Below are 26360 nucleotides of genomic sequence, written 5' to 3'. Positions count from 1 at the left end.
GCTTCTGCTCTCCGCCCCTTCCCCCTGCGCCCCACTCTTTCTGAGAAAGGGACCTGGCCCATCACCCCTTGGTCACCCAGGGCAGCAGGTGCTCAGAGAAGGAATGAGGGGAAGGGGCTGGTGCCCCAGGGACACAGCCCCGGGTGGAGGGACAGACGGCCTGTGAGACCTACAGGAACAACCAGGACCCCTTGTCACAGGAGCTGGCTGCGAGGGAGAGGTCTGTGGACTGACCTCCAGGTCTCCGTGGGAGACGGTTGGGGAAAGACAGGAAAGTGTGAGGGATCTGGGGGGGGGGGGGGGGGGGTGGAAATGGCCCATTTCTATTTTTAATAAGGAGGCCCAGCAAGACCCAGGGTGTTCACCGGGAAGAATGAGTTGGGGGGGGGGGGGGGGCCTCCTCCACTTGCTCCTTAAAACACTGTTTTATTGACATTGTTAACCGAGAGCGGATTCTGCTGTAACTTAGCAAGAGGCACGGCCACACGTCGGCCGTCCCAGTCCATAATGCATTTTGGAGTGGGTGGATGGCCTGGGGGCCCCGAAGCGTGCCTTGGGGTGCGAGGTTGGGAGGGGCAGGTCTCCATCCACTCCTGCAAGGGCCGGGACTGCCCCTTCCGTGCGGCCCTCGGGCTCCCAGGCCCCGCCCCGCGTCCCCCGCGCGCCCCGCGCCCCGGCGCCCCCGCGCTCGGGCCTCCAGGCACCGTCGCAGCCTCCTGCCCCGCCCCTCCGCGCGTGACCCAGGCCCCGCCCCGGGCCCCGCCCCGCCCCGCCCCGGGCCCCGCCCCGCCCCGCCCCGGGCCCCTCTCCTCTGTCACTTCCTGATTCCCGCTTCCTGCTTCCCAGAGGCTGGGATCCGGAGCCGCCCGAGGCCGGTGCCGCAGTCCCCGGCGCCCCCGGTGAGCGCGGAGGCCGGGGCTGGGGGCGCAGACGGGGGGCGGCGGAGCTGCGGGGGCGGGGCCGCGGGGGGCCCGGGTGGGAGGTCGCGAGTCCGGGGAGCCCTTCCCCTCCGCGGTGCCCCACCCTCGGTCCCAACTCCCCTTGGCCACCCAGCCCCTCCTCTCCTGGGCCGGGGTCCCTGGCAGTCGGGCTCCCGGTTTACCTGGGACCCCGCTCCGAGGCGGCTCAGGGATGCTCTGCGGCTTCCCGACCCCCGCCCAGCCCTGCCAGGCCCCCCGGGCCGGCCTGGGGTCCCTGCACATTCCTGCGGGCTCTGCACGTTCCCTGGGACTCGGCCCTGGGGCCTAGCGCGGCCCCAACAGCGGAGACCTGCCCTGCCCCCTCTGTGCGCCCCCCTCATCACCCAGCTCCCAAATCCTGGGCGGAAGGAGCCTGCTGGGAATGGACTGGGACCCGCGGAGAAGCTAAGCCCGCTCTGGCTTTGGCCCTCCGCCCCCTGCTCCCCCCCACACATACCAGAGCCAGCGAGGGGCCCAGGGAAGGGTCCTGCCAGGCCTCCCAGGGCTCAGCATTTCCCTCTTCCCCTGGGGCAGGCAGCCGGGTCTGCACCTGTGACCCCATTCTGCAAGGGGAAACTGAGAGCCAGGCCACAGTGGCATCCCCCCGCCCCGCTTCAGGCAGCCCTGGGAGGCTGGGGGCTGTTGCGCTGGGTGGGAGCTGACCGGGCCTCTGCACACTGCAGACATGTCCTTCCGGAAGGTGGTTCGGCAGAGCAAATTCCGGCATGTGTTCGGGCAGCCGGTCAAGAATGACCAGTGTTATGAAGACATTCGAGTGTCCCGTGTCACCTGGGACAGCACCTTCTGCGCAGTCAACCCCAAGTTCCTGGCGGTGATTGTGGAGGCCAGCGGTGGGGGCGCCTTCCTGGTGCTCCCCCTCAGCAAGGTGGGGCCCCTGAGGGCTGGGGGAAGGACTGGACGTGGCTTGGCCACGCCTCCCAGACCCATAGCCACAGCCCACATCTTGCCCATCCCCACACTGCCGGGAAGGTGTCATAACCCACGTTTCTCCCAGAAGGAGAACGTCTTTTATTGCTACTGAGTCAGGGTCAAGGCAACCCACATTTCCTGCTCACCTGGTGGTGCCCGTGAGGGAGAGGTGGGCCAGGAAGAGCAGTCACGTCGGGCCCCCTGTGGGCCAGGCCAGGTGCACATTCCTGCTCCGTGGAGGGGAAGCCTGAGGCTTTGGGAGGGGTGGAGCTCGGGAGCCCGGAGTCCTCCCTGACTGTCGCCCCTCGTGCCTGCAGACGGGCCGCATTGACAAGGCCTACCCGACAGTGTGTGGGCACACGGGACCTGTCCTGGACATCGACTGGTGTCCCCACAACGACGAAGTCATTGCCAGTGGCTCAGAGGACTGCACGGTCATGGTGAGGTGCGGGGCTGTGGTGGGCCCAGGGTCGCAGGTGTGGTTCGAGGCTGCCGGCCGCGTGGCCGGGCGCAGGCCTTAGCCGGCAGCCTCGCCCGTCCCACAGGTGTGGCAGATCCCAGAGAACGGGCTGGTCTCCCCGCTGACGGAGCCGGTGGTGGTGCTGGAGGGGCACACCAAGCGCGTGGGCATCGTTACCTGGCACCCGACGGCCCGCAACGTGCTGCTCAGCGCAGGTCTGCACCACGCCCCGCCCTCGCCCACGTCCTCTCCCGCACAGCTCGGAACCCCCACACCTCCTCCCAGGCCCATCTGAGAGACGGGAAAGCTGAGGCCCCCCGGAGGGTGCTCCAAGGGGGCCCGGTAGGCTGACGTCCCCCACCTGGCAGGCTGTGACAACGTGGTGCTCATCTGGAACGTGGGCACGGCGGAGGAGCTGTACCGCCTGGACAGCCTGCACCCCGACCTCATCTACAACGTCAGCTGGAACCGCAATGGCAGCCTCTTCTGCTCCGCGTGCAAGGACAAGAGCGTGCGCATCGTCGACCCCCGCCGGGGCACCTTGGTGGCGGTGTGTGGCCCTGGAGGGCGAGGGGGGCGGCGAACGGGCCAAGGGGCTCTATTCAGGCGTCGCACTGACCACCGTGCCCCCCCACAGGAGCGGGAGAAGGCTCACGAAGGGGCTCGGCCCATGCGGGCCATCTTTCTGGCTGATGGCAAGGTGTTCACCACAGGCTTCAGCCGCATGAGCGAGCGGCAGCTGGCGCTCTGGGACCCGGTGAGTGGCCCGGCTGGCCTGAGGTGGCCGGCTAGAGACTTGGTCTCCCCCGGGCGGGGAGTGCGGGAGTCACCCTGGAGGGACCTGCGGTTCCCAGGTTCTCAGCCTAGCACCTGAGGCTCTCCTGTTCCTGCCGCCTGCCCTCAGGCCTCCCCTGTGCCTCCAGCTACCTCCGAGTCTCCGTTCACTTTGTTCCTACCAACTGGAGGGTCTTTCCCTCCTTTGCTTGCCTGCTCCTCCCCAGCTGCCCTTTGAGACCCAGTGCAGAGACCCCTCCAGGAAGCCGCCCAGCCCTTCCCCTGAAGTGCTCTGTCCACGGCTGTACTCTGTATCCTGATCTCCCAGGGCCCCTGAGACAGGCTGATGCTTCCTGGCACCCCAGCTCCCACGTGGTGGGGATGGTCAGCTCTGGCTCAGTGGCCTGGGAGTGTCCAAAGGCCTGGCGTAGGCCAGGAAAGTAGGACCCTGGGAGCAGAGGGGAGCCAGGAGGGCTTGGCGGGGCACACTATGTAGGCAAAGGCTTAGAGGTGGGAGAGAACCCACCGGCCTGGTATGGGAGGCCGGCTGGGGCAGCCCCGATGGAGCGCTGGGACATTGAGGGGGGAGGGGAGTGTGGCCTGGCCTGGCCTGACTGCACCCTACCCCACATGCCAGGCAAACCTCGAAGAACCCATGGCCCTGCAGGAGCTGGATTCAAGCAACGGGGCCCTGTTGCCCTTTTATGACCCTGACACCAGTGTGGTCTACGTGTGCGGCAAGGTGAGGCTGGGCAGGCCTGGTGGACAGGGAAGAGGGATGCCCGAGCACTGAGACCTGTTCCCACCCACCCCACAGGGCGACTCCAGCATCCGGTACTTTGAGATCACAGACGAGTCCCCTTACATCCACTTCCTGAACACGTTCACCAGCAAAGAGCCCCAGAGGGGCATGGGCAGCATGCCCAAGCGGGGCCTGGAGGTCAGCAAGTGCGAGATCGCCCGGTAAGAGGGGCCACCTAGGCAGCTGGCTTTGGGGGAGGGGGAGTGGCCTAGGGGCAGGGTTGAGAGGTCAAATTATAGAAGACTGCTTAGGAGGCCCCTGGGTGAGGGATCAGCCTTGGAGGGGCTAGGTGAGGACTGGAAGTGGGGAGTAGAGGGAGCCAGGAGAACTGGTAGGGGGTTCCATGCACGGCTCCTCCCTCCCTCCCTTTTCCAGGTTCTATAAACTGCATGAGCGCAAGTGTGAGCCCATTGTCATGACTGTGCCAAGAAAGGTGAGGCCATCCAGTTCCCCTGTCCTACCCGGCAGTGTGTGGGCACCCACTCCCTTCTCCAGCAGACAGGCCATGTGGGGTGAGGCCTGCTGGGTGTGGGTGCAGTCAGTGGGCTGGACAAACCACCAGGGTGTCCGCAGGTGTTGGGCTGTACTGGGCAGGGGACAAGCCGAGATCAGGGTGAGAGCCAAGGCCCGGCTCTGGATGAACCACAGGAGACAGCCAGGAGGTCTTCTCGTCGGAGGCGGCTGCAGTGTGGCTGGGGCAGGGCCCTCCATGGTGGGCAGTAGGCCAGGCCCAGGGCACAGAGCTGGGACTGGAGAGGGGCAGGGAGGCTGGCTGCAGTGGAGGCCCCCAGGAGGAGGGGATCAGGCCACATGTGGCTGCGTCTCAGATGCCCAGCCAAGAGCTTTGGGCGTGTCTCCTCCTTCTCCAGCCAGCATTTGCTGAGTGACCATTCAGTGCCAGGCACGTCCCAGGGAGCCGAGCTGTGAACCAGACTGACAGGGCTGTCCCAGGCACTCCCAGCCCATGGGCACAGCCATGGCGCCCGGAATCCCCCATCCCTGCTTAGGGAGGCTGGGGAAGGCTTCAGAGGGAGCAGTTGGCGGTGTCCAGAAGGGAAGTAAAGGGACAGATTGAGCTTAGACAGGTGGTGACTCAGGGCCAGGCCACTGGGGAATGGGTTGATAGGGTGCAGGCCTGGAGGCCAGGAGAGTGATGAGGAGGTGGCCACCTAGAGTCCAGACAAGAGGACGCTGATGGTGGGCCCCAGCTGATCCCGACCTCCCTCACTTCCTGCCCAGTCGGACCTCTTCCAGGATGATCTGTACCCTGACACGGCAGGGCCCGAGGCGGCCCTGGAGGCGGAGGAGTGGGTGAGCGGGCGGGATGCAGACCCCATCCTCATCTCCCTGCGGGAGGCCTACGTGCCCAGCAAACATCGGGACCTGAAGGTCAGCCGGCGCAACGTGCTATCTGACAGCCGGCCTGCCGCGGCCCCTGGCTCCACTCGCCCGGGGGCCTCCATACCTGCAGCCTCCACCAATACAGCCGCCCCCAGCAGCAGCCTCGCCGGAGCTGGGGTATGTGCTGGGCGGTCTGGGTGGTGTTGGGAAGCCCCGGTGTGCTGTGTGTGCCTGAACCATTTGCTGTTTATCTCTGAGCCTCAGGCCCCTCCCTGCCTGGTAATGATTGAGGGAGGGCTACAGCTCTGTGACCCCTGACCCCCCCCCCCCCCATGTCCCTGCAGGAGGCTGGTAAGCTGGAGGAGGTGATGCAGGAGCTGCGGGCACTCAGAGCACTGGTCAAGGAGCAAGGGGAGCGGATTGGCCGCCTGGAGGAGCAGCTGGGCCGCATGGAGAATGGGGACGCATAGGACCACAGGCCACAGGCCCGACGGATGCCATTCCCACCTCACCTCCTCCTCCTCTACCCCCTCCTCACTCAGCCTCTGCTATCAGGTCTCACTGCTGGCTGGCTGTCCCCTGCCCCCTGCTCAGGGCCTCTGGGGCAGGTTCAAGGGCCAGTCCACACCCTGACCCATCCTGTGGCCCAGGCTGGAGCTGCCTGGCTTTTGTCATTGTTACTGTGGAGGATTTTTGTACCAACACAAGCTTATACTCTGAGGGACCATCTCCCCACTCCTACCCAGCCCCCGCTCCCTCCTTGGAGGAGTAGGAGGGATGGGCTCTATATTTTCATTCCAAATAAAATTCTCTTTCTAAAAGCCAGTTTGCCATTCTGCTGCAGGTGGGGCTGGGAGAAGAAAAGGGGACAGATGAGGCCGCAGGGATCATCAACCTGAGAGAGGTCTGGGGGCCGTGAGCATCCCCCACCGTCAGCTTCCCTGAATTCTTCCCTGAAGACTGAGGCAGAAGACATGTGGGAACCTTTAGGGCCATATCCGGCTGAGCTGGCTGCCCACTTCCTCTTGGAGGCCTGGTCACAGGCCCCACAGCCCAGCCCGGCCCAGCGAGAGGCCTGTGAGGGTCAGGGTGGTCCCAAGAGGCTCAAGGGGCCTGTGGCGGAGAGGGCTGGGTGGGGTCTCGTGGGCAGGAAGCGGAAGCGTCAAGTAACCCCTAGCTGCAGCTGAGCGCGCGAGCTCACTTCTCACTCGGTACAGCTGGAGCTAGAGGTGGGCACCCAGCGCTGAGAAGCCTGCGGACCCATGGTGAGCGTTGGAGCCCGCTGGGTCCTTGGGTGGGGGTGACAGGAGGTCAGAGGGAGTTAAGGAAGGATTCCCCCCGTGGGGCTAAAAGCAACCGGTCCCGGCAGAGCACAGAACAGAGAGCCTGGACAGGTGTGGGGCAGAAGCTGAGCCTTTCTCTCCCTTCGCCTCAGAGCTGGGCCTCCCTGGGACTCAGGTTGTGACCCAGACCTGCTTAAAGACCCCCCGAGACCCTCCCCTGCTCTGCTGGTGAGCCTGCCCGGGAGGGAGTCTTGTTTGTACCTCTGCACCCTTCCCCCCAACACCCCCACCTGCCTTGTTCCAACCGCAGGCTTCCTCTGGCAGCTGCACCCGCCTCCCCCAGCCTCTGAGGCCCCCAGGGCAGAAAGTTAAACTGAACGGAAATGCTGTAGCTGGGGCAGTAGCAGAGCTGGGGGGAGAGGAGTCTCAGGGACCCCCTTTCTGGGACCTGGCCAAGTGGACAGTAAACAATTGCCTTGGGACTGGTTCCTCCATCCCAGGCCTCAGGAAAAGCCAGCCCCAATACCAACCTGCAGGCTCCCTCCCACCCCCACCCCTGCCCACCCGGCAGTCTGACAGTCTGCCATTTATTGAGCACCTACTATGTGCCAGGAATTTTTTAGGTGCTTGAGCCAGAAAGATCCCCGTCTTCCTGCAGTTAATTCTGGTGTGTGTGTGTGGGGGGGGGGGGGGGGGGGGGGGAGATAAACCTAATAAACAAGTAGCATTCCCATTGCGCTAGGAGTAGGGGTGGGTAGTGGATCTGGGCTGGGCTGCAGGGATGAGGGCAGGGTGGTGATCCAGGTCAGGTGAGGCCTCACTGAGGTTCTCAGAGCTAAGGTGAGGCGAGCCATGTGGCCGGCAGGAAGGGGAGGAGGGACGGGACATTCCGGCAGAGTCCGCCCTCTGAGCCCCCCACAGAGCAGGCTTATAAGGTGCAGTGGGAGGGAGGTGGACAGGTCTCACAGGGCAAGAGCCTCGTTGACCAAGCAAGGACTTGGGCTTTTCTGCTCCACTGTCCCCTTTTTGCCCAAAAGGCAACCGAGGACCCAGTCACCCAGCCTGCCCATGGCCTGGTGATGAGCCCTGCCTGTCTCCCCACAGGACCTGCCCTGTGCCCTCGGGCTTGGGACGCTGCTGGCCCTGCCAGGGGTCCTGGGCTCCGGTGGCAGTGCCAAGGACACCGTGGGCTCCAGCTCTGTCACTGTGGTCCTGCTGCTGCTGCTGCTCCTTCTGCTGGCCACCGGCCTGGCCCTGGCCTGGCGCCGCCTCAGCCGGGACTCCGGAGGCTACTACCACCCGGCCCGCCTGGGAGCTGCGCTGTGGGGCCGCACCCGCCGCTTGCTCTGGGCCAGTCCACCAGGCCGCTGGCTCCGGGCCCGGGCGGAGCTGGAGTCACCAGATGAGGACCCAGAGCAGCGGGAGGACGAGCAGGACGAGGAAGACTACAGCCTTGGTGGTGGCCCGGAGAAGGCCAAGCCCCAGGAAGAGGAGCAGCGGTGTGGAGAGCAGCACAGCCCACAGCGCGGCCCAGGGCCCGCACAGGAAGCACGCGGCCGTGACACGGGCGACACTGAAGGGGGCCTGGGCCTCAGCTCCAAGGAGCTGCAAGGCTCAGCCGGCAGCGCCGAGGCCCTGCTGAGCGACCTGCACGCCTTTGCTGGCAGCGCCGCCTGGGACGACAGCGCTGGGGCAGCTGGGGGCAAGGGCCTCCACGTCACCGCACTGTAGGGGCCAGCCCCGGGGTCACATCCCGGTCGCTGCGCCTCTGCTTCCCCAGCTGCCCTGACTGGAGACTGCCTGCCCTGGGCCCCACTGTCACCGCCACACGGAGAGCCTCAGACTGCCACTCCGCCCCTGTTTGTCCCCAAGGCTGCGCCTCTCTGCCCCTCCAGGAAGGGCACTCATCCCTGGGCCCGGAGCCGCCCTCTGAAATAAAGTCCTCCAGCCCTTGGCCCTGCGGTGACCCTTCTGTCCCTGAGCAGACGCTCCTCTGGCACGACCTTGCCCACTCCTGCCCCCAGACGGCCGAAGGAAGAGCCAGGTCGGTGCCATGATCTGATCCTTTATTTCTGCAAGCACACAGCTCAGCGGCTCATGATTCGGGGGCATGGCCACTCCCAACAGAGACACGCTCTCACACACACTCACTCCTGTACCCCAGTGTCCCCTGGGGTCCTTCTTGGCCTGCAGGGAGGAGCCTCAGTAGCTGGCTTCATCCCTGCCCACCCTCCTAGTGCCCAGGGTGCCCACGGCCCCTCTTGGACTTCTTTTTCCCTGAGGGGGGTCGGATGGGGAGGGGGACAGTGCTCGAGGGTGGTGGTGGCGGCGGTGGTGGCAGGAGAGGAGGTAGAGGGGGCTCCATGGGCTCTGGTGGGCCGGGGCTGGGCCGGAACCCCTCAAAGGGTGAGAACGTCAGGGGGCTGCAGGGGAAACCAAGGCAGAGTCAGCGCCTCCTGGCACCAGGGCAGGAGGGCTGACTTCCCCACCTGCCTGGGCACATAGGCTGAGAGGGCAAGTTCCCCCCAGGCAGCCCCTGCCACAGGTGTCCCCGAGGTGGGTGGGAAGCTGAGGCTAATGCTGGCTAAGAGCCTCAGCCAGGGCAGCCCTGGGCTTGAGGGCAGAGCCACAGCTCGAACTGGCCTCCTGGCCCAGCCTAGGCTCCCCTCTGCCCTGAGTACCTGATGGGGGTCCGGGGGCTGCTGTTGAGGCGCCTGGGGGAGCGCAGCTTGGGCTGGAAGGAGAAGCCCTCCTTGATGCTGTCCAGGACGGAGGGCGCCACGTACGTGAAGCCCTGGGGGCAGAGGCAGGGCAGGCGATGCTCAGCAGCCACTGCTCCTCAGCCAATCCCGCCCGGGTCCCCAGAACCTGCAGGCCGCCCAGACCATACCAGGAAGGCCTGGTTGGCGCTCTCACTGAGGGCCGTGTCGTCTGGACTGTCCACTGGTGTCTGCCGCGTGAAGTGGGTGTCAAACTGGCTCACGTCCTCTTCTGACTGCTGTGGGCAGACCCGAGTGGGGAGGGGTCAAGGGGTGTCCAAAATGGGGGTCCTCCACCCACCCCTGGGCCCATGGGACCACCACTCACCAGACTGGGCCTGAAAGGGGGGTCCACACGGCGGGCCAGGAGATCGTCCCAATTAATGTGCCGGAAAAAGGGGTGCCTCTGTGGGTAGAGCGCCCCCAAACATGCCAACAGTTCCCCCCCCTTGGCTCTCTCAGTAACTCTCTCTGCCCTCCAGCACCCCCCCTTATGGTGGTTCCAGACCCACCTGTACATCAGCAGCGTCCCCTGGGCCGCCCCCCATCCGTTGGCTGGGATTCCGCTTCAGAAACTAGAGGCCAGGACAGAGGGTGAGGGTCTGGGACAGAGGTAGTGCTCGGTGTCCCCGTGTTCCCAGGAGCTGGCTGGGGAGGGGACGGAGTGGAGAGGAGGGAGGAGTGGGCGGAGACGGCCTCTGGAGTGTGGTCTCTGCCTCCTGACGCTCAGACTTCCAAGGTTTGGCCCAATGGCCCCTTCTCCACGAAGCCTTTACAAAGGCCCATGGTTGCTGGCATCACCCCGGGTGCTTTGGTGGGGACCCAACTGCAAATCTGCGTGAGGGCCTACCCGGCCCTGTGCCCCTGGCCGCCTTTTCAATGGAAGAGCGGCTAGCTCATCACGAACGGTTTGCAAATTAGGACGAGGGACTTGGGGTCAGCAGCTGCTCTGCGTCAGAGCTAAGCCCCAAGCTCAGTGTCTGGGACCGCAAAGTGGGGCTCCTCCGTCCCAAAGGCGCCCTGCACAGCTGCAGTGTCTGGCTCCCCACGACCCAGAGGCACTCCGGAGCCCACGCAGGGCCTGGGAAAGGAGACGGGCCGGACCAAGGGCAGGCGGGAGCCCACCTTTTTGACGAGGTCCCGGGCATCCGGGGTGAGGTAAGGGGGCAGCGTCAGCTTCCCTTTGATGATCTTGTCCATGGTTTTCTTCCGATTCTCTGCAGTGAAGGGTGGCTGGAGGGCAGGAGGGGGAGAGGAGCCTTGTGGGCCTCCCTCCGGGCCCTGCCCCCGCCCCGGAGAGGGACCTCCTCCTGCCCTCCCTCCTGCCCTCCCGAGGAGGCTGGACTTGCCGATCCAGTGAGCATGTCGTACATCAGGGCCCCCAGGCTCCACCAGTCCACCGCCCGGTTGTGGCCGCTGCGCACCAGAATCTCAGGGGCCCTGGAAGCCGGGTAGAACCGTCAGTTGTGCCAGGCCCTTCCTGGCTGTCCTCCCGACCCTGGGCCTCGCCAGCTGCCCCTTACATGTACTCAATGGTGCCACAGAAGGTGTGGGTGACGACACCCTCGTGAATGGACTCCTTGCAGAGCCCGAAGTCCGTCAGTTTGATGTGGCCTGAGGAGGCATGTTGGAGGAGTGGTCAGGGCCCCAGGCCCCCCCACGGGCTCCTCAGCCCTCCCCGCAGGTTCTGACCGGTGGATACGACTGCACACGCGCACCCTGGATGTTAAGCATGATGTTCTCGGGTTTGAGGTCCCGGTAGATGATGCCTTGGGAGTGGAGGTGGCCCAGGGCCAGTGTGATCTCTGCCAGGTAGAAACTGCAGACACGGGACAGGGTGGGGGCAAGAGTGACGTGGGGAAGGCAGGCCCTCGCGCTCCCTGGAGCCCCAGGAGAGGCAGGAAGGAGCACCCACCAGGCCGTGTCTTCCAGGAAGATGCCCTCTCGCTCCAAGTGTGTGAAGAGCTCGCCGCCTGCGACACAAACACGTCAGCAGCTGTGTGCTGGGGCCCAGCTCCTTTGCTCTCCGAGTCTTGGTTTCTTCTTGGGGGAGTGGGGCTCACAATTCCCGCCCTACCTGCCTCACAGAGCTGCCGTGGGGTTCAATTCAATTCAGCAAACATCTACCGACGCCTACTCGGTGCCTGGCCCTGTGCTGGGTGAAGCTGGGGACAGAGATAAGAGACCCAGCCATTGCCCTCAGGATGCTCAGTCTAACGGGAGAAGACATGCCAGACGGAGGCGACAGCTCTGAGAGCTTAACCCCAAAATACCTCACAGAGGAGACAAAGGAGGACAAAATCGATCCCCAGGTGAGGGGACAGGAAGGCATGGCAGCAGTGGGACTTAAAGGGGACGCCGAGATGGCGCTCAGGGGCTGGAGCTCACAGGGCTCCTCGGTGCAGATGGGGTCGGGGGAAAGCAGGCCTGGACCGCTCCATGGCGAACAGGAGGCCCCAGGAGAGGCCAGGCCAAGCTCAGGCTGTATCCGGGCAGTTACAGGGAACCATGAATTCTGAGGAGTGTAGGGAACAATGCCAGGCTCTGAGGCGACGACCCTGGGAGTTAATGGAGGAGACACTAGGAGAGGCTGAGCCGGAGAAAGACACAACTGTGCCCACCCCGTGCCCCTGGGAGAGTGGAGAGGATGGAGGTCATGGCAGAGAATGGCCTAACTGGCTCCGGGACCTGACTGGATGCAGGACACACAGGAGGAAGGAACAGGACATGAAGGGACAGTGGAAATGGAGAACAGCCCTCTAGACTTCTACACAAATCCCACATTCCCATCCACCCCCAACACAGGCGAGGGACACAACAGGCATTCGATAGATGTTTGCTGAATGAATGAATGAACGAACAAACGAACGAATAAAGGGATGGACAGAGACTGACAGATGGGTGTGGGGGCCCCCTAGCTGTCCTACACACCACAGCTCTCCAGGCTTCCCTCAGACCCCCAGACCTCCCTGTGCTGGTTCCTGGGCCCGGCCCATGCCCTCGCCGGGCCCCCTCATACCACTGAGGCACTCGAGGATGAGGTAGAGTTTGCCACCAGTCTGGAAGGCATAGGCCAGTTCCACAATGAAGGGGTGTTTCACCGACTCCAGAATGTTTCGTTCAGCCCGTGTGTGTGCCGTGTCCTTGGCGTTGCGCACAATTTTGGCCTGGAGAGGCAGGAGTCGGTTAGAAGGTGGGTGCCTGGGGCTCCTTCGGTCCCTCCAGCCATTATCCTTCAGCCACCCTCTCTCAACCTCTAGCATTTTCTCAACCTCAGCACTGCCGACACCTTGGGCAGGCAGCTCCTTGGTGTGGGGGGCTGCCTTGTGCACTGCAGGATATTTAGCAGCGTCCCTGGTCTCTACCCACTGGGTACCATTAGCACCCTCTCTAGTCATGATTCCAAAATGTGTTCAGGCATTGCCAAATGTCCCCTGGGGGGCAAGACTGCCCACGGTCGAGAATTAATGCCCAAACAACACCCAGTCATGTGCTACATACTGACATTTCAGTCAACAACAAAGCACATCTATGATGGTGGTCCCATAGAGCATAATGAAGCTAAAAATTCCTATCTCCTAGCGACGAGGTAAAGTCCTAACACAACCCATTCCCCGAATGTTTGTGGTGATGCTGGTGTAAACAGACCCACTGTGCTGCCAGGTATATAAGAGTATAGCACTGCCCTGGCTGGTTTGGCTTGTTGGTTAGAGCATCGGCCCGAGGACTGAAGGGTCGTGGGTTCGATTCCCAGTCAAGGGCACGTGCCTCGGTTGAAGCCTCAATTCCTGGGTCTGGCTGGGGCATGTACAGGAGGCAACCAATCTATGCATCTCTCTCACATCGGTGTTTCTCTCCCTCCCTCCCTCCCTCCCTCCCTCCCTCCCTCCCTCCCTCCCTCTTTCACTCTGTCTAAAAATCAATGGAGAAATATCCTCTGGTGAGGATTTAAAAAAATATGGTACCCACAATTATGTAGAGTACATATTTGCGAACAATAATAAATGACTATGTTACTGACTTATGTATGTGCTATATACTATACTTTTTCTATTTTAGAGGGTGCTCTTTCTACTTATAAAAAAGTTTGCCATACAACAGTCTGCCCTGCGACACCGCAGCAGCCTCATACATCTCGTTTACGGCATCTTTGGATTGCATCACTTTCTCATGTGTTTGACTGAATCTTGTGCTGTTTTGTACAGTAATGTGCTGTACAGGCGGGTAGCCCAGGAGCGACAGGCTCTGCCATCTTGTCTGGCGTGCAGCCAGTGAGACCGTCTAGGTTTGTGTAAGTGCACTCTGTGATGTTCCTACGACAATGGGATTGCCTAACACTGCATTGCTCAGAATGTACGCCCTCATTAGGTGGGGCATGACTGTGATCACAACTGACAACAGACCAGCAAACGCCCAAGGCAGGGCCTGTCTCCTCCATCATGTTCCCTGCTGTCCTCCCCAAACCTAGCGCAGCACGTCGGGAATGGCAGGTGTGTTGGCTGAACGAATAACTCACCTTCCTCAGGACCTTCATGGCATAGATTTTGCCCAAGTTGGTGCCCTGCACCTTTCGCACCTGGAACACCTGTAGGGCAGGGAAGACAGGATCAACTTCCCTCTCTACACCCTATCTTCAAAAGGCCCCACCCCACCGCCAAAAAACGCCCCACCCTGGCCCTGACCGGTTTGGCTCAGTGGATAGAGCGTCGGCCTTCGAACTGAAGGGTCCCGGGTTCGATTCCGGTCAAGGGCATGTACCTTGGTTGTGGGCACATCCCCAATAGGAGGTGTGCAGGAGGCAGCTGATCGATATTTCTCTCTCATCAATGTTTCTAACGCTCTATTCCTCTCTGTAAAATATCAATAAAATATATATTTTTAAAAAAACACGCCCCACCCTGAAGCACGGGGACCCAGAGGCTGGTGCCCACCTCAGGGCGGGGCAGTAAAGATTTCAAGTCCGATTCTAAAAGGATTTTCCCTTCCACCCTTTATGCTTCTACCTCCGAGTTCTGTGGGAGGCTCCGATTTACAAGCCTCGCTTGTTGGACCCTTTGCTGCGAAGCCTGTGAGGAAGGAGGTGGGGCCAGTACCTTGCCATAGCCCCCCTTGCCCAGCACACGCAGCAGCTCAAAGCAGTGGGGCCCAATGCGCTCGGGGCCGGGGTTCACACTGGTCTCCGTCAGCTCCACCTCCTCGTAGTGCCCCACGGGCCTGTGGACACAGGAGGGCGATGGGGGCAAGGCTCCATACTCCCCAGGTTCCCTGTCCCAGGCCCTCCTCCCCCAACACGACCATCACTCACTCCAGGCCAGCCGCCCTCAAGTCGGCGAGGGGACACGCGTCCTGTGAGAAACCGAGGGGTCAGAGGCAAGGGAGGTGCCAGGATTCCGCCCCCACACGCTGGGCTGCTTGGCCCAGGAGAGGAAGGGGACAGGAAGGGGAGCTGGCAGGTGACGGGCCAGGACTGGGAGGACAGGATGAGAGCAGAGAAAAGGGAGGATCGGGGGTGGGTCCTGGAAGGCAGGTCGGGGTGACGGCGGGGAAGGAGCTAACAGGGGCCGGGATCTGAGAAAGATCGGGGTCTGCAGGAGCGGAGTCCACTCATGGGGGGAGCCGGGGCGATCCCATCGCCTGGTGCTGCGATCGGCTCTGGGATCCAGCCGCGCCCGGGAGGACCACTCACCGCAGGGCTGAACTCTGGCTCGCCCTCGCCCTCGCTGCCTTCCTCCGTCTCCAGGTCCAGGTCAAACACGGCCGCCATGGCGGCGCCGGCCCCGCGGGCCCCTCGGCGCGTACCCGCCGCGCAGTGACTGACAGCCCGGGCCGGGCCTCCACGTTATCTCTCGGCGACGTCGACGGCGGCCGCGCGCGCCGATAACGCAACACATCTCCCTCCCAGGAGTCGGCCGCTTTGCCCTAGCGAGGAGAAAATATGGCGTCCGTCGCAAGGCCTCTCGGGAATTGTAGTTCCAGGTTACCAGGATGCCAAAACCTGCGGAACCCTCTGTCGAAACCTTCCGTCTTCCCAGCACAGCTCTCCGGGAGAGGCACCGGGCCGGGCGGCCTGGGAGGCGCCCATCTTGGCTCTTAGAGAGTTTGAATGGGGCGGAGCCGGACGCGCATACAGGTGTGAGTGTAAATAAATGCAATTCCCAGCCCTGTTGAGCCTTTCGCTGCCAGGCGGGCTGGGTGGCGATTGGGCAGGTCACGTCTTCTCTCTGTTCGCCCCTGAAAGGGAGGCGGCTGCATCAGTGTCTCCCTAACGTGCCTCCGTACCTCCGTGTTCTGTCTCCGTGCCTCCGTGTTCCAGGACCCTGCAGGTCAGAGCATTTACTCGGTGACTGCTCCGTGCCCAACTTACTGCCAGGCTTTGTTGCCAGGTTCCTGCCAGAAAGGACTTGTGTCTCATTCATCCACCTGTAAATATAGGCTTGTGTTGGAATTTGCTCCGCTGCCAATTTAAGCACATTTTGTAATCCGGCTACCTGATATGGAATAGGCGCTTAATAAAACTTTGTTAAATGAATGAGTGAGCGAATGCATGAACGAACGAACACACCAAACCTGGTCTGTGACTTTAGATTTGGGCATGCACTCTTATTGGATGGGGCTCTGTGGGGGTGAATTGGACCAGATGAGGGCTGGGTGAGTAGATTTAAACTCGGATATACAGATCTCAGGGGTCTCCGTGCTGGAGGAGGGTCATCTGGTTGGATGTGACCCTGTGGGTGTAATCCCACCCTCAGGAGGCCCTCAAGTTTGGGTGCTGGTGCGGATTCTCCTGGCAGGCTCCCACAAAGGTCCACCCAAAAGCCTGGCCAGTGTGGCGGGTATCCTTCGCTCCAGATATTACAGGTACCCCCTAGCCACCCCTCACTTCTCCCTTCCCCATAGAGCTGAGCCTGAGCGATGCTGTCCAAGTCGCAAGAACCTATCGCAGACCCTGGACCTTTAGGTAGTCCTTAAGCCTTTATTTGGGGAGGGATGCTTGTGGAGCTGTCCATAGCTCCTATGCTGAGCACACAGGAGTTCTTACAGCAGTCTCCCCTGAGTTAAGGAGTGAGACTCCTCTGCCAATGCTAGTTAGGTGTACCAGAGCCAAAGCACCTAAGCATGGTGAAGATACATGATGCATGAGGGGCTATTCACATGTGCCAGGGCCACATATGAATCAGGGCAGGGAGGTTAGCAAGGCCTCGAAACTGAGTGGGCATGTAAGACAGTAAAAGCAGGAACCTGGACCCTACACCCATCCCTCAACATTCCACCCGCTGTGATATGACCTTCAGGCCATGGATTTTCCTCTTTGAGCCTCTTTCCTCGTCTAACGGGTCAATCATGTCTACCGGGAGGGGAGATGGTAACTGCTGACCTCAGGCCACCTGCTCAGGTCAGATGAGGCAGGTGCAGCCTTGCCTGAAGTTGTCAGCAGGCTCTACAACTGTCCTGGAATTCGTTAAGTGAGAGGGTGAGAGTAAGAGGACAGGGTGTTTAGTCTCAGGTTTTGTTGGGATTTGCCCAAGGCCAGGGCCTGCCAGGTTCTCTCCTGTAGATGGCAGGAGGACAGAGATGCGTGGAGGGGTGGCAGGCTGGGCTAGGTTTGGGCACACTCCCACCTCCCTGGGGGTGGTGTGTGTGTGTGTGTGTGTGTGTGTGTGTGTGTGCATGCACGCACACGCAGCTGTTGTCCCTTCTCCATGGCAAGAGTCCGGGGGCAGCTGTGGCCTGGACTGGGCCTTTGGGAGGGCAAGAGGGCCCAACGGCCCCCCAGTTGCTATCTTTTATGGCCCTTAATCCCAGGAGGCCTTGGTGTCAAAATGGCCGCCACTCTGGAATGGACTTGAGGCCTAGGAGTGGGCCAGGCCAGGGCTGGGACAGGGCTAGGGGTAGAGAGGCAGGGAGAGTATCAGGAAGCTGAAGGCAGCACCGCACCCCTCCAGCACTCTGGCCCTGCCCCCTGACACCAGTGCTATTTGAAGTGGGACAGGAAGTGGGCAACGGGGTAGTGGGGCCCATCGATGCCCAGGCCCTGGCAGAGTCCCAGCAGGCGGAGGCGGGCCTCGGCGGGGCTGGGCCCAGCGCAGGCCACGCTGCAGTAGGGCTCCTCATACTCGCCGGGCACCTGGGCCTCCTCTAAAGATGTAAACTGATTGAAGCGCACCAGGCCCCGGTCGTGAAGAGCCTGCAGAGCCTCCTGGCTGGCAGTGGAACGCAGCACCTGCAGGTGCTGGGACACTAGGCCAGTGACACCCACCAGGTAGCCACTGGCCCGTGGGTGCGGGGGCACGGCAGGTCGCAGGCCACAGGCCACCATAGCAGCAGCCAGCAGCAGGTCCACACCGTAGAGCTCCAGGATCCAGTCTCGAAGGTAGAAGCCACCCATGCGGGGGTTGATCTCGATGAGCCGAGGCCCGGCCCCAGTCAGCTTGAGCTCTACGTTGAAAACCCCATCCAGCAGCCCGCAGCCCAGGCAGCAGCGGAAGGCTGCCTGCACCAGCTGCGCCGCCTGCTCCGGAGCCAGCCCGCTGGGCATGCAGGCCGCCGTCTCAGTGAAGCCAGGCAGCCGCGTGGGGCCATTGTCAGAGACAAAGGCAGCCAGCAGCTTCCCACGGAACAGCACCAGGTCCACGTCGTGCTCAGTGCCCTCGATGAACTCCATCAGCAGCATGGAGTTGCCCCAGCCCAGCCCAATGCCCGGGTGGTCGGCCTCACCCTGTAGGTCACGGGCGATGCGTGAAAAGTGCTGGTGGCACTGCAGCGCATCCTCCACCAGCCGCACGCCCACTGCGCCCGCTCCGAACTCCAGCTTCATGACCCCGGGCAGGGGCACCTGGCGGACAGCCCTCTCCACGTCAGCCTCACTCTCCAGGGGGCAGCAAGGCACAGCGTGGAGGGAGGGCGAGGGCCAGGGCGGGCCTTGGCATCGCAGCAGGTGCAGCTGGGTGCGGCTCTTCTGCTTGGCCAGGCGCATGGCAGCCGGGGGGCTGCAGGGCAGCCCCAGCTCCTGGCAGAGCAAGGCTGTGAGCACCAGGCAGTCATCCCAGTAGGAGAAGCAGCCATCCAGCTGCAGGCCACGTGCCCGCACCAACTCCGCCAGCAGCCGCGCATTCTCCTCATCCCTCCGGTGCTCCGTCACGTCGAAGTGGATGAAGGTCTGCACCAGCTGGGATGCGAAGTGGTTGGGGTCTGACTCCACCAGGTGCAGCTGCAGAAACCACAGGAGGGCAACACACTCAGATCAGCCCGTGCTGGCCGCTGAGGAAGCAGAATGGAGCCCAGAAGGTGGCCTTGGCCCTCAAGGGAGACGGGTTTACCGACATTAGGTGCTCGAGAAATACTCGTGGATGACTGAGTAAACGGGAGGTGCAGAGGTGGGGCATGTAACCCAGCCTGGGGTGTGGGGAGAGACAGCACCCTAGAAGGGGCAGTGCTTAAGCTGGGAGCCAAGTAGGAGCCACCAGGGAAAGAGGGCTGTAGGAGGGGAGGGCGGAGGGGTGGGGTGCAGAGGGAAACCACCAGGTCTGGGGCTCGGACAGGGGGTCTGGTGTCTGGGCGTTACGCTCTTGGTCATCATTTATCCAATGTGTTCTGACACGGGGAGGTACGCACAGAAGAACCCAGTGGGCCCCACGCCTCCAAAGCTCACCGCCCGCTGGGGGAACAGACAGAGCAGCTGGAAGCCAGGGCAGAGCCGCCCTGAAGAGGGCAGGGAGGGTGGCTGTCTGCACGGTAACTGTGAGGAGTGCAGAGGCGTTCCAGGGGCACGTGTGTGCGAGGCAGGGAACGCGGAGGCACAGGAATGGCGGGGGGAGGGGGAGTACTGTACTGAGGGAGAGGGGACAGGAGGCCACTGTGGTGAGGGAGACTGGGACCAGGAAGAGCCTGGATATTTGGCCTCCGTTTTCTATCTGTTCAATGCGGGTAAGAATGTCCATTCTGCCTGCCTGGCTCCAGATTCTGTAAGGAGGCCACTTCTGTGAACTTGACTCGGGATCTGTAAGCTGCTCCCCGGCACCCTCCTGGTGCCCTAGGGGTTCCAGCTCAAAGGAAGCACCTGGCCTTTCTGCGGGATAGGCCCAGGCTCCTTAGCCCCGCATTCAGAGCCCGGGCCTGGCACTAATCCTGAACGCTCCCCCGCGCCTCCAGCCTGTCTGCCCTCCGCTCCGCCCAGAACTGCGGGGACAGAGCCGGCCGACCTATGAAACAGGAGTCGCGGTTTGATTCCGGCTCAGGGCACATGCCCGGGTTGCGGGCTCGGTCCCCAGTAGGGGGCGTGCAGGAGGCAGCCGATCAATGATTCTCATCACTGATGCTTCTCTCTTTCTCTCTCTCTCCCTCTCCCTTCCTCTCAGAAATCAATAAAAATAATAATAAAAACTGCGGGGTGCGGGGACAGAACTGGGCTAGACTTCTAACCCGGGCCAGGCGGCTGGCTCGGCCCCTAGGACTGGGGTCCAGCGCCCCAGAGAGATCGCGGGGCGCAGACACCGCCCCTAAGGCTGGCCCGCCCCCAGACCCGCCCACCCTTGCTTCGGGCCCGCCTCCACCACGCAGACCCCCGGCCTGAGCCCGGCTCCGCCCCGCGCCCCGCCCACCTTGAGCCCGTAGTCGCGCGCCGCCTCCCACACGAACTTCTTGCTGACACTGCCCCCGCCGACCACCAGCAGCTGCTTGCCCTCCATCAGGCAGCGCGCCGAGCGCCGCAGCATGGTCTCCACCAGCGGTGCGGCTGCCACCGCCTCCTCGGTCGCCGGCCCCGAGCGCGGGGCAGCCCAGAGCCCCTCGAGCGCACCGCACGCCTCCAGGCACAGGCCGCTGTTCAGCTCCAGAGCCACCGGGGTGAGCGCGCCACCCGCCACCGTCAGCGCGAAGTCCACGCCTGGGCCGGGTGCGGGGCGCGGGCTCAGCGCGGACCGCCCTCGGGCCGTGCCCCTCCCCGCCGATGTCCCCAGCCTCCGGCCCGGGCCGCCGCACTCACCGAGGAAGTCCGTGCCGGCCAGGCGCCCGCCGCGCTGCTCAACGCTCAAACCGGCTTCCAGGGCCAGCACAGCGGCCAGCGCAGCCTCGGCGGCCGTCTTGACGCTCCGCCGCACGGCCGCCACCTGAGCCGCCTCACCCAGGCCGCACTGGGCCAGCGCCACCTCCAGCGTGCGCGGCAGAGAGTTCTGGTGCCGGAGAGGCCGGTTCCCGCGGCCCACCGCGCACACCACCTGGGCAGGCTGTGGCTCAGGGACTGGCCCAGGAGGAGTCCTCCCAGGACACCCCACCCCATCCCCCCCCCTGCACCCTCCTCCCCCGTGAATGCTGCCCCCTGTGCCAAGATCCAGGCCAGACCCCTCGGGACATCCAAGAAGCCCAGTTCTCCGAAGTGACTTGCATTGCACAAACCACCTCCACAGCCACTGCCCAGCTGGTCCCTAGACCCCTGGGGGATTCCACTCGGGTTTCCATCCCAGCTGGGGTCTCTGCTCCCTGAGGGCTCCAAGCATGCTGGGCCCTAGCTCCTGCAGCCCTGGGACCTGTGCCACCCTGGTGTGCCCCAGCCCAGGAACTCCCTGAGGACAGGACTTAGCCTCTCCCTCTCAGCTTGGCCCAGAGCTGTACACCCAGGCGGGTCCCCAAGCCTTCCTGAGCTCCCCAGCTTGGAGGCCCCTCCTAAGGGCTCCAGGCACTGGAGGTTTGTCAGGGACCTGGGTCGGCCTCTCCTGTGGGCAAGAGCTCCTGGGGAAGAGGACTCAGCCCCACGCTCTGCGCGCAGCATGGGGATCAGTCAAGGCTCCTGATGTGGGAGGGGTGCAGGCAGGGTGGGAGGGGCGGGAAAAAGGGCCAGACCCAGGAGTCCTCCCAGAGGCAACCAAGGTCCCCCTCAAAGGTTTTGTCCTCTTGCCCTAGCTGGTGTGGCTCAGTTGGTTGGAGCGTTGTCCCAAACACCAAAAGGTGGTGGGTTTAATTCCTGGTCAGGGCACATATCCAGGTTGTGGATTCGATCCCCCAGTTGGGGTATGTGCAGGAGGCAACTGATTGATGTTTCCTCTCTCTCACATGGATGTTTCTCTCTCCCTTCCTCTCTAAAATCAATAAAAACATTAAAATGTTATAAAAAAATAAACATCTATAAAAATATATTTTTTAAAAGATTTTGTCCTCTCTGCCCAGGGGCCCTCATCAGCTCAGTGGGGCTAGACTGGGGTGCGGCAGCAGGGTCATGACCTAAACCTGGGCCACCCTCACCTTGCTCAGCAGGGGCCTGTCACCCTGTGTCCGGCACACCACAGCACAGATCCGCATAGCCAGCTCCGGACCTGGCGGGGGGTTTCCTGGGGGAAGACGGTGAGGCCTGAGCCCAGCACAGCAGCCAGGAGACCGAGCCAAGCTCCCACCCCTGGCCGGCTCAGGCGGCTCTCACCTGGGGAGGGCAGCCGGGCAGGTGGGCACACAGCCTCCACCAGGACACTCTCCTCCTCCTCCAGTTTCTCCAGCAATGCCACCACTGTGTCCGCCACTGTGCCCACCTCGGCTCGTGGGTGCAGACGTAGTGCCTGCTGCCCCCGCCAGCGCCAGCTGCTGAGCTTGATGGCCACCTGCAACCACAGAAAGGGGCAGGGGCTTCCTCACCACCCACGCGCCTGCGGGAGGAGATGTCACACCATAGGAGCCCATGAGTAAACTGAGACAGAAGGCAGAGGGTTGCCGCAGCAATGGGGCGGCAACAGGACACAAAGTCGGGGGTAGCTTCCCAGCAGGACTTGGTCCCATCCTGTGGCATCTACACGGACCTCCCGGGCAGGAGCCTGTTACCTGCAGGGCATCACCCAGGGCCTCCGAGTGCAGAAAGGCCCCCACTTCCTCCTTCACCAGCGTCTCCTGGCCCTCTCTGCCACTCAGCTCCACCAGCCGCAGCCCCGGGCCGCCAGCCCCTCCCCGAAGCAGCGCGGGCGGCTTGTAGGCGAAAGCCAGGGTAGCTGGCACAGCCACGCCACCTCGCTGGGCCAGCAAGAGCCTTGTCAGCAGCCGGTCCTCCAGCAGCCGGGCCAGCTCTGCTGAGGCTCCTGTAGGGCAGGTGAGGTCGCGAGCGAGCTCAGCTGCTTCCCTCCCCTGGCCGGGCCCCGGTCCCAGGCCCACCAGGAAGTAGGTGGCTTGGCGCTGGGGGACAAAGTCATCCAGGAAGCTCAGGCCCCCCGGATGGAAGCTCACTGCCTTGGAAACCAGCAGGGCCGCCTCTCCCGGCCGCCCTGGTGCCGGCACCTTTGTCAGCCACGCAGGGGACAGGCAAAGCAGCATGTTTCCTGTGGGCAGATGGGGAGAGCCGCTGGTCAGGGAAGGCTTCCTGTCCCATGCCCTCCTCCGCCAGCCCGGGCCCTGGGCCGTGGGGGCAGCTGGTCCCAGAACCCACCCCCGCTGTGAGCATGGCAGCTGGCACCCTGGAACGCTGGCAGTTGCCAGGGTTGGCGGGTATTTTGGGATGTGGCTGGGCCAGGGCAGGGCTGCCCTTTCTGTAGGAGGGGGTGGGGGAACTTGGGTGCGCACTCACCGGGACTCTGGACCCCACCCTCCAGCAGCACAGACAGAAAGGTGCTGGGGGATCCCAGAATGCACAGGGTCACCTCTGCCCCAGGGCAGCCTCGAGGGAAGAGAACACGCCAAGCTCACCAGGGGCTCCCTGCTTGTCTTTCTGCCCCCCTTTCCTGACCCCCGTGGCCCTTCTGGGTGTGGAAGAGAAGAGTTAAAGGGACCGAGGGGAAGCTAGAGAGGGAAGAGGAAGCTCTGCCCACCCCCACCCTGGGAGGCTAGCTCCCTTCTCTCTGCAGCTGGTCTAGAAGGCGCTGGAAGTTGGGTGACCAGAGACCTTGGCTCTGGCCTGAGCTCTGCCACTGACTTTCGTGGGACCCTTGGCCCCTGTGCAGGGGGGAGGAGGAGCCTCTGCACCTCGTTTTCCAGTCTGTACCACGCAGCCGAGGCTGGTTCTTCCTGCATTTTACAGCTTTGGGGGCCACGTGATATGTAAAATAGATAACGCAGGGAAGGAGGCTGGGGTCCCCACTGCTAGCTGCCTCCACTGCAGCTCCCAAGACAAGACACTTCCCTGGAAGCTGTGGCTCCAGAGACCATGGGTTGTGAATTCCGGGGCGGGATCCTCTGGGGGTGGAGGGAAGCTAGGTCTCTGACTTGACTGGTGCCAGAGGCCCGTGGAAACAATGCCTGCCTGCCTGCCTGCCCGAAATTGGCCCGGGCTTCAGACCTAGTCACAGCCTGGGGGAAGGGACTGACCTAGACAGGGATGGAAGCAGGCTGGGCTACGGACACCTCCCTCACCCCAGGGGTTCCCCTCCGTGGAGCCCTTGGGCACCTGTGCGGGGCACCTGGCTGCGGTCCTGGGTCTCCGGAAGGCCAGCTTGCTGCAGGCAGCTCTGCAGGAGGCTGTAGTAGTAGGCAGTCCAGGCCCGGGCCTCTGCCCCTTCGGGGGAGCCCTTGCAGTCCAGGCCCACGTCGAGGCGCCAGGAGCCAGGGAAGTAGTCTGGGGGTGGCAGGCCCGAGCCTCCTCCCCATGGGCCCTCCTTGTCCTCCAGGCCCTTGCAGCCCAGGAGGCAGTCCCACTTGGGACTCAGCTGATCCGAGGAGAGCTGGAGGGGGGGGGGGGGGGCACGAAAAGTGGTGGGTGTTGGGCGGGGTGAGCAAGGGGCGCATTAAGTCACTCAAGAGTGACTTAACCTTGGGTTACATTCAGGGCAGACCCCGTCCCAAGAACCGGGAGAGGATGAGGTTGGATTGGGGAATGAAGACCAGGAATGTGTAGGTGGGAATGCTTTGCAGACTGTACGTGCAGTGCCCGCCCCCCCCCGGCGGGGGGGCAGGGAGGGTGCTGCTGGCTGGACCACGCTTCCCCCACCCCACCCCCGCCAGGGCTTGGCCTAGCTTGGTTCACAGGGGCAGGGGGTTTTGTCTGTTTTGTTCTTCACTGCAGCCCTGGCACTAAAACAGTGCCTGACACGCTGGCTGCTCAGTGAATGTTTGTTGACAGAGCAAGTGAGCAGAATAGCCCAGCAATCATTCTTGGCTGCTGGTTTCCCTGGGCCTCCGTGACCCATCCACCTTCACGGAGCTCTGCCGAGACCTGGATTTATAGGTGAATCTGTTCCTTGCCGCCCCCAGGTCGGCCTCGAAGACTTCCTGTAAGCCCACCCCTAGGCTAGGTGTGGGGAGGGGAGAAGCCCCTCCTTTCAGGGCTGAGCCGCGGAAATGCTGTTTTTGGACGAAGTCTTACATCCTTGACTCCCACATGGGGCTGCTCAGAGGCTTCGCGCAAACACAGTGGGCCTCTCCTCCAGGGACCAGCTGGGCCACCTGGGCCAAGTCATGAGATTTCTTTGGACCATGTGGGCGCTAGGCGCCTGTCCTGTCCCACCCTTGGGTGCTGAGGAACCTTGGACCAAAAGCATCACCTCGGTGACGGGGGGACAGTGTGTTGCACGCGGCCAGGAGGGCAGAGGTCTGGGTCCCAGCTCACCCCGTCAGTGCCAAACTCTGAGCCTCATGCCCTCCCTTAGAAGGCGAACTCCCTGAGAGCCTAGACGGGGTTCACCATCACATCCCCCAAACCTAGAATGGTGCCAGGTGCCTGGGAGGTGCTCAGTAAATGTTGCAGAATGAATGGATGCCAAAGGAGACCAGCAGTGCCCACCTGCCAGGGCTGATGGGGAGGGGAGAGAGCCTGACACGCAGTAGCTGCTGGTCCCGGGACACAGGACGGGGAGGCGGGGGCATGTGCTGCGGAGGGGCCTGGGCCTGGGGGAGAAGCGGCCCTCCGGGCCCTCTGTCTGGGGGGGGGGGGGGGCTTGGGCCTTGGGGGAGGGCCCAGAGGGGACTCACCATCTTACAGGTGGAGAGAGGCTGGGAGCCTGAGGGAGACGGAAGGGAGAGAGACAGGACAGGGAGTCAGGGCCGCCTCTCCTCCCACAGCCCAGCCCCTAACAGTCGTGGGGGGGGGGGGGGGAGAGGTGGACCCCGCAGCGCTTCTCTCTTGTCCCTGCCAGGAGGTGCCCGAGCCTGACCCACCCCCACCCCCACCCCCAACCCCCAACCCCACCCCGAAGAGGCGGAGGGATTTTTGCCGCCCTGACCCCGGGACCGTGCCGCGGGGCTCACACATCACCCAGGGGCGTGTGAGCTCCTGCCCGGCGGCGCCGGGGGCCAGGCCCTCAGCCGGTCCCTTGGGGGCGCGCGCGGGTCGTGCGGCGGGTCCGCTGGGGGGCGGGGGCGCGGGCGCTCCAGGTCCCGGTGCCGCAGCCCCTGCCCCAAGGCGCTCCTCCCTGGCTTTCCCGGGCGCGGGCAGGAGCCGGGGTACCTGGTGGGGTGGGCGGCAGAGGTTCGGCGGGACTCGGCGGGGGTCGAGGACCAGATGGCGCTCGGCGAGGGCACGTTGGCGACGGCGCGGGGCTGAGACAGCAGCGCTTTATATAGAGGCGCCCGGGGCATGCCCAGTGCGGGAGGGGCGGCGCGGGCCCAACGGCCACCCCCGCTGCGCGGCCCGCCCCAGCCCGCCGCCCGCCCGCCCGCCGGGAAGCCTGGGGCAGGCTGGGTCCCTGGGATGGGAGGACGGAGGGCCGGGGAGAGCCCGACAGGGAGCACACGGCATCCTCAGAGACACAGGCCGGACCAGGGCGCCAGACCGGTGGCCAGGGACCGCCAGCGAGGGTGCCCGACATGGGCTGTGGCAAAGACAAGACAGCGATGAGGACAGGGACGCAGAGAGGACGTCCCCTAACGGAAGAGAAGGCTAGAGGAGCGGGGGGAGGTGGGGGAGCAGAGCCAACAGAGACTGGCACCAGGGCTGCCCTTGGGGCACCCAGTCCCCAGCTCTGTCCCTGGACGGTGTCCTCAGCCAGCAGCTCGGTCCCGCCACGGGCACTCTCCCAGAGACCCTCTCGGTCCCTGTGCACGGGGCCCGCCGCACCGCTCCCAGCCCCTGCCAGCGTGGTGACCGCTCAGTAAGGTGTCCCCACAAGGGCAGTCCCAGTTCCCTGGGACGCCCTCTGCCCTACTGGGGGCCAG

The 26360-nt window shown here is 63.5% G+C and overlaps 4 protein-coding genes across 9 annotated transcripts; 2 read left to right on the top strand and 2 right to left on the bottom strand.

Annotated features, from left to right (window-relative positions):
- The first annotated feature begins 796 nt into the window (after positions 1-796).
- Positions 797-6087, top strand: CORO1B (coronin 1B). Its single transcript, XM_079786910.1, has 11 exons — positions 797-899; positions 1643-1845; positions 2207-2329; positions 2435-2564; positions 2718-2899; positions 2987-3106; positions 3761-3865; positions 3941-4086; positions 4301-4358; positions 5165-5443; positions 5611-6087. Exons 2-11 carry the CDS (start codon positions 1645-1647, stop codon positions 5734-5736), a joined length of 1470 nt encoding a protein of 489 aa, XP_079643036.1. The 5' UTR covers positions 797-899; positions 1643-1644; the 3' UTR covers positions 5737-6087.
- Positions 6088-6184: 97 nt separating this feature from the next.
- PTPRCAP (protein tyrosine phosphatase receptor type C associated protein) lies at positions 6185-8616 on the top strand. The gene is made up of 2 exons (XM_079786912.1): positions 6185-6531; positions 7654-8616. Exons 1-2 carry the CDS (start codon positions 6529-6531, stop codon positions 8278-8280), a joined length of 630 nt encoding a protein of 209 aa, XP_079643038.1. The 5' UTR covers positions 6185-6528; the 3' UTR covers positions 8281-8616.
- Positions 8599-15128, bottom strand: RPS6KB2 (ribosomal protein S6 kinase B2). Its single transcript, XM_079786911.1, has 15 exons — positions 14995-15128; positions 14614-14654; positions 14402-14522; positions 13825-13893; positions 12328-12475; positions 11224-11281; positions 11027-11127; positions 10832-10922; positions 10658-10748; positions 10434-10541; positions 9821-9883; positions 9637-9714; positions 9440-9547; positions 9231-9343; positions 8599-8972 (listed from the first exon to the last, which is right to left on the bottom strand). Exons 1-15 carry the CDS (start codon positions 15070-15072, stop codon positions 8783-8785), a joined length of 1458 nt encoding a protein of 485 aa, XP_079643037.1. The 5' UTR covers positions 15073-15128; the 3' UTR covers positions 8599-8782.
- Positions 15129-15598: 470 nt separating this feature from the next.
- On the bottom strand, positions 15599-25766 carry CARNS1 (carnosine synthase 1). 6 transcript variants are annotated; one of them, XM_079786907.1, is made up of 10 exons: positions 25654-25766; positions 25179-25207; positions 23659-23932; positions 22843-22932; positions 22110-22597; positions 21718-21892; positions 21543-21628; positions 19907-20521; positions 17566-18516; positions 15599-15728 (listed from the first exon to the last, which is right to left on the bottom strand). In XM_079786907.1, the coding sequence occupies exons 2-10, from the start codon at positions 25179-25181 to the stop codon at positions 15717-15719; spliced, it is 2694 nt and encodes an 897-aa protein (XP_079643033.1). In that variant the 5' UTR covers positions 25182-25207; positions 25654-25766; the 3' UTR covers positions 15599-15716. The 6 variants fall into 6 exon arrangements, with proteins under 6 accessions (XP_079643033.1, XP_079643032.1, XP_079643030.1 ...); XM_079786906.1 differs by lacking the exon at positions 15599-15728 and having other exon boundaries at positions 17267-18516; positions 19907-20190; positions 20290-20521; positions 25654-25765; XM_079786904.1 differs by lacking the exon at positions 15599-15728 and having other exon boundaries at positions 17267-18516.
- Positions 25767-26360: the final 594 nt, after the last annotated feature.

Source organism: Cnephaeus nilssonii, assembly GCF_951640355.1.
Source record: "Cnephaeus nilssonii genome assembly, chromosome: 13".
Taxonomy (NCBI): Eukaryota; Metazoa; Chordata; class Mammalia; order Chiroptera; family Vespertilionidae; genus Cnephaeus; species Cnephaeus nilssonii.
The sequence above is the reverse complement of the archived record's forward strand: the minus strand, read 5'-3'. Positions and strand labels throughout refer to the sequence as shown.

Bases quoted from the DNA above. Each gene is read 5' to 3' on its own strand.
- CARNS1 (XM_079786904.1), bottom strand. The intron at 22,933-23,658 runs GTGCCCAAGGGC...TCTTCCCTCGAG, and splicing joins CAGCCAGGTGCCCCGCACAG to GCTGCCCTGGGGCAGAGGTG. The intron at 21,893-22,109 runs GTAACAGGCTCC...CTGTGGTTGCAG, and splicing joins CCCTGGGTGATGCCCTGCAG to GTGGCCATCAAGCTCAGCAG.
- RPS6KB2 (XM_079786911.1), bottom strand. From the start codon at position 15,072: ATGGCGGCCGTGTTTGACCTGGACCTGGAGACGGAGGAAGGCAGCGAG. The intron at 9,344-9,439 runs GTATGGTCTGGG...CTCTGCCCCCAG, and splicing joins GCGCCAACCAGGCCTTCCTG to GGCTTCACGTACGTGGCGCC. The intron at 8,973-9,230 runs GTACTCAGGGCA...TTTCCCCTGCAG, and splicing joins AGCCCCCGGACCCCCATCAG to CCCCCTGACGTTCTCACCCT.
- CORO1B (XM_079786910.1), top strand. From the start codon at position 1,645: ATGTCCTTCCGGAAGGTGGTTCGGCAGAGCAAATTCCGGCATGTGTTC. The intron at 1,846-2,206 runs GTGGGGCCCCTG...TCGTGCCTGCAG, and splicing joins TGGTGCTCCCCCTCAGCAAG to ACGGGCCGCATTGACAAGGC. The intron at 3,107-3,760 runs GTGAGTGGCCCG...CCCACATGCCAG, and splicing joins AGCTGGCGCTCTGGGACCCG to GCAAACCTCGAAGAACCCAT.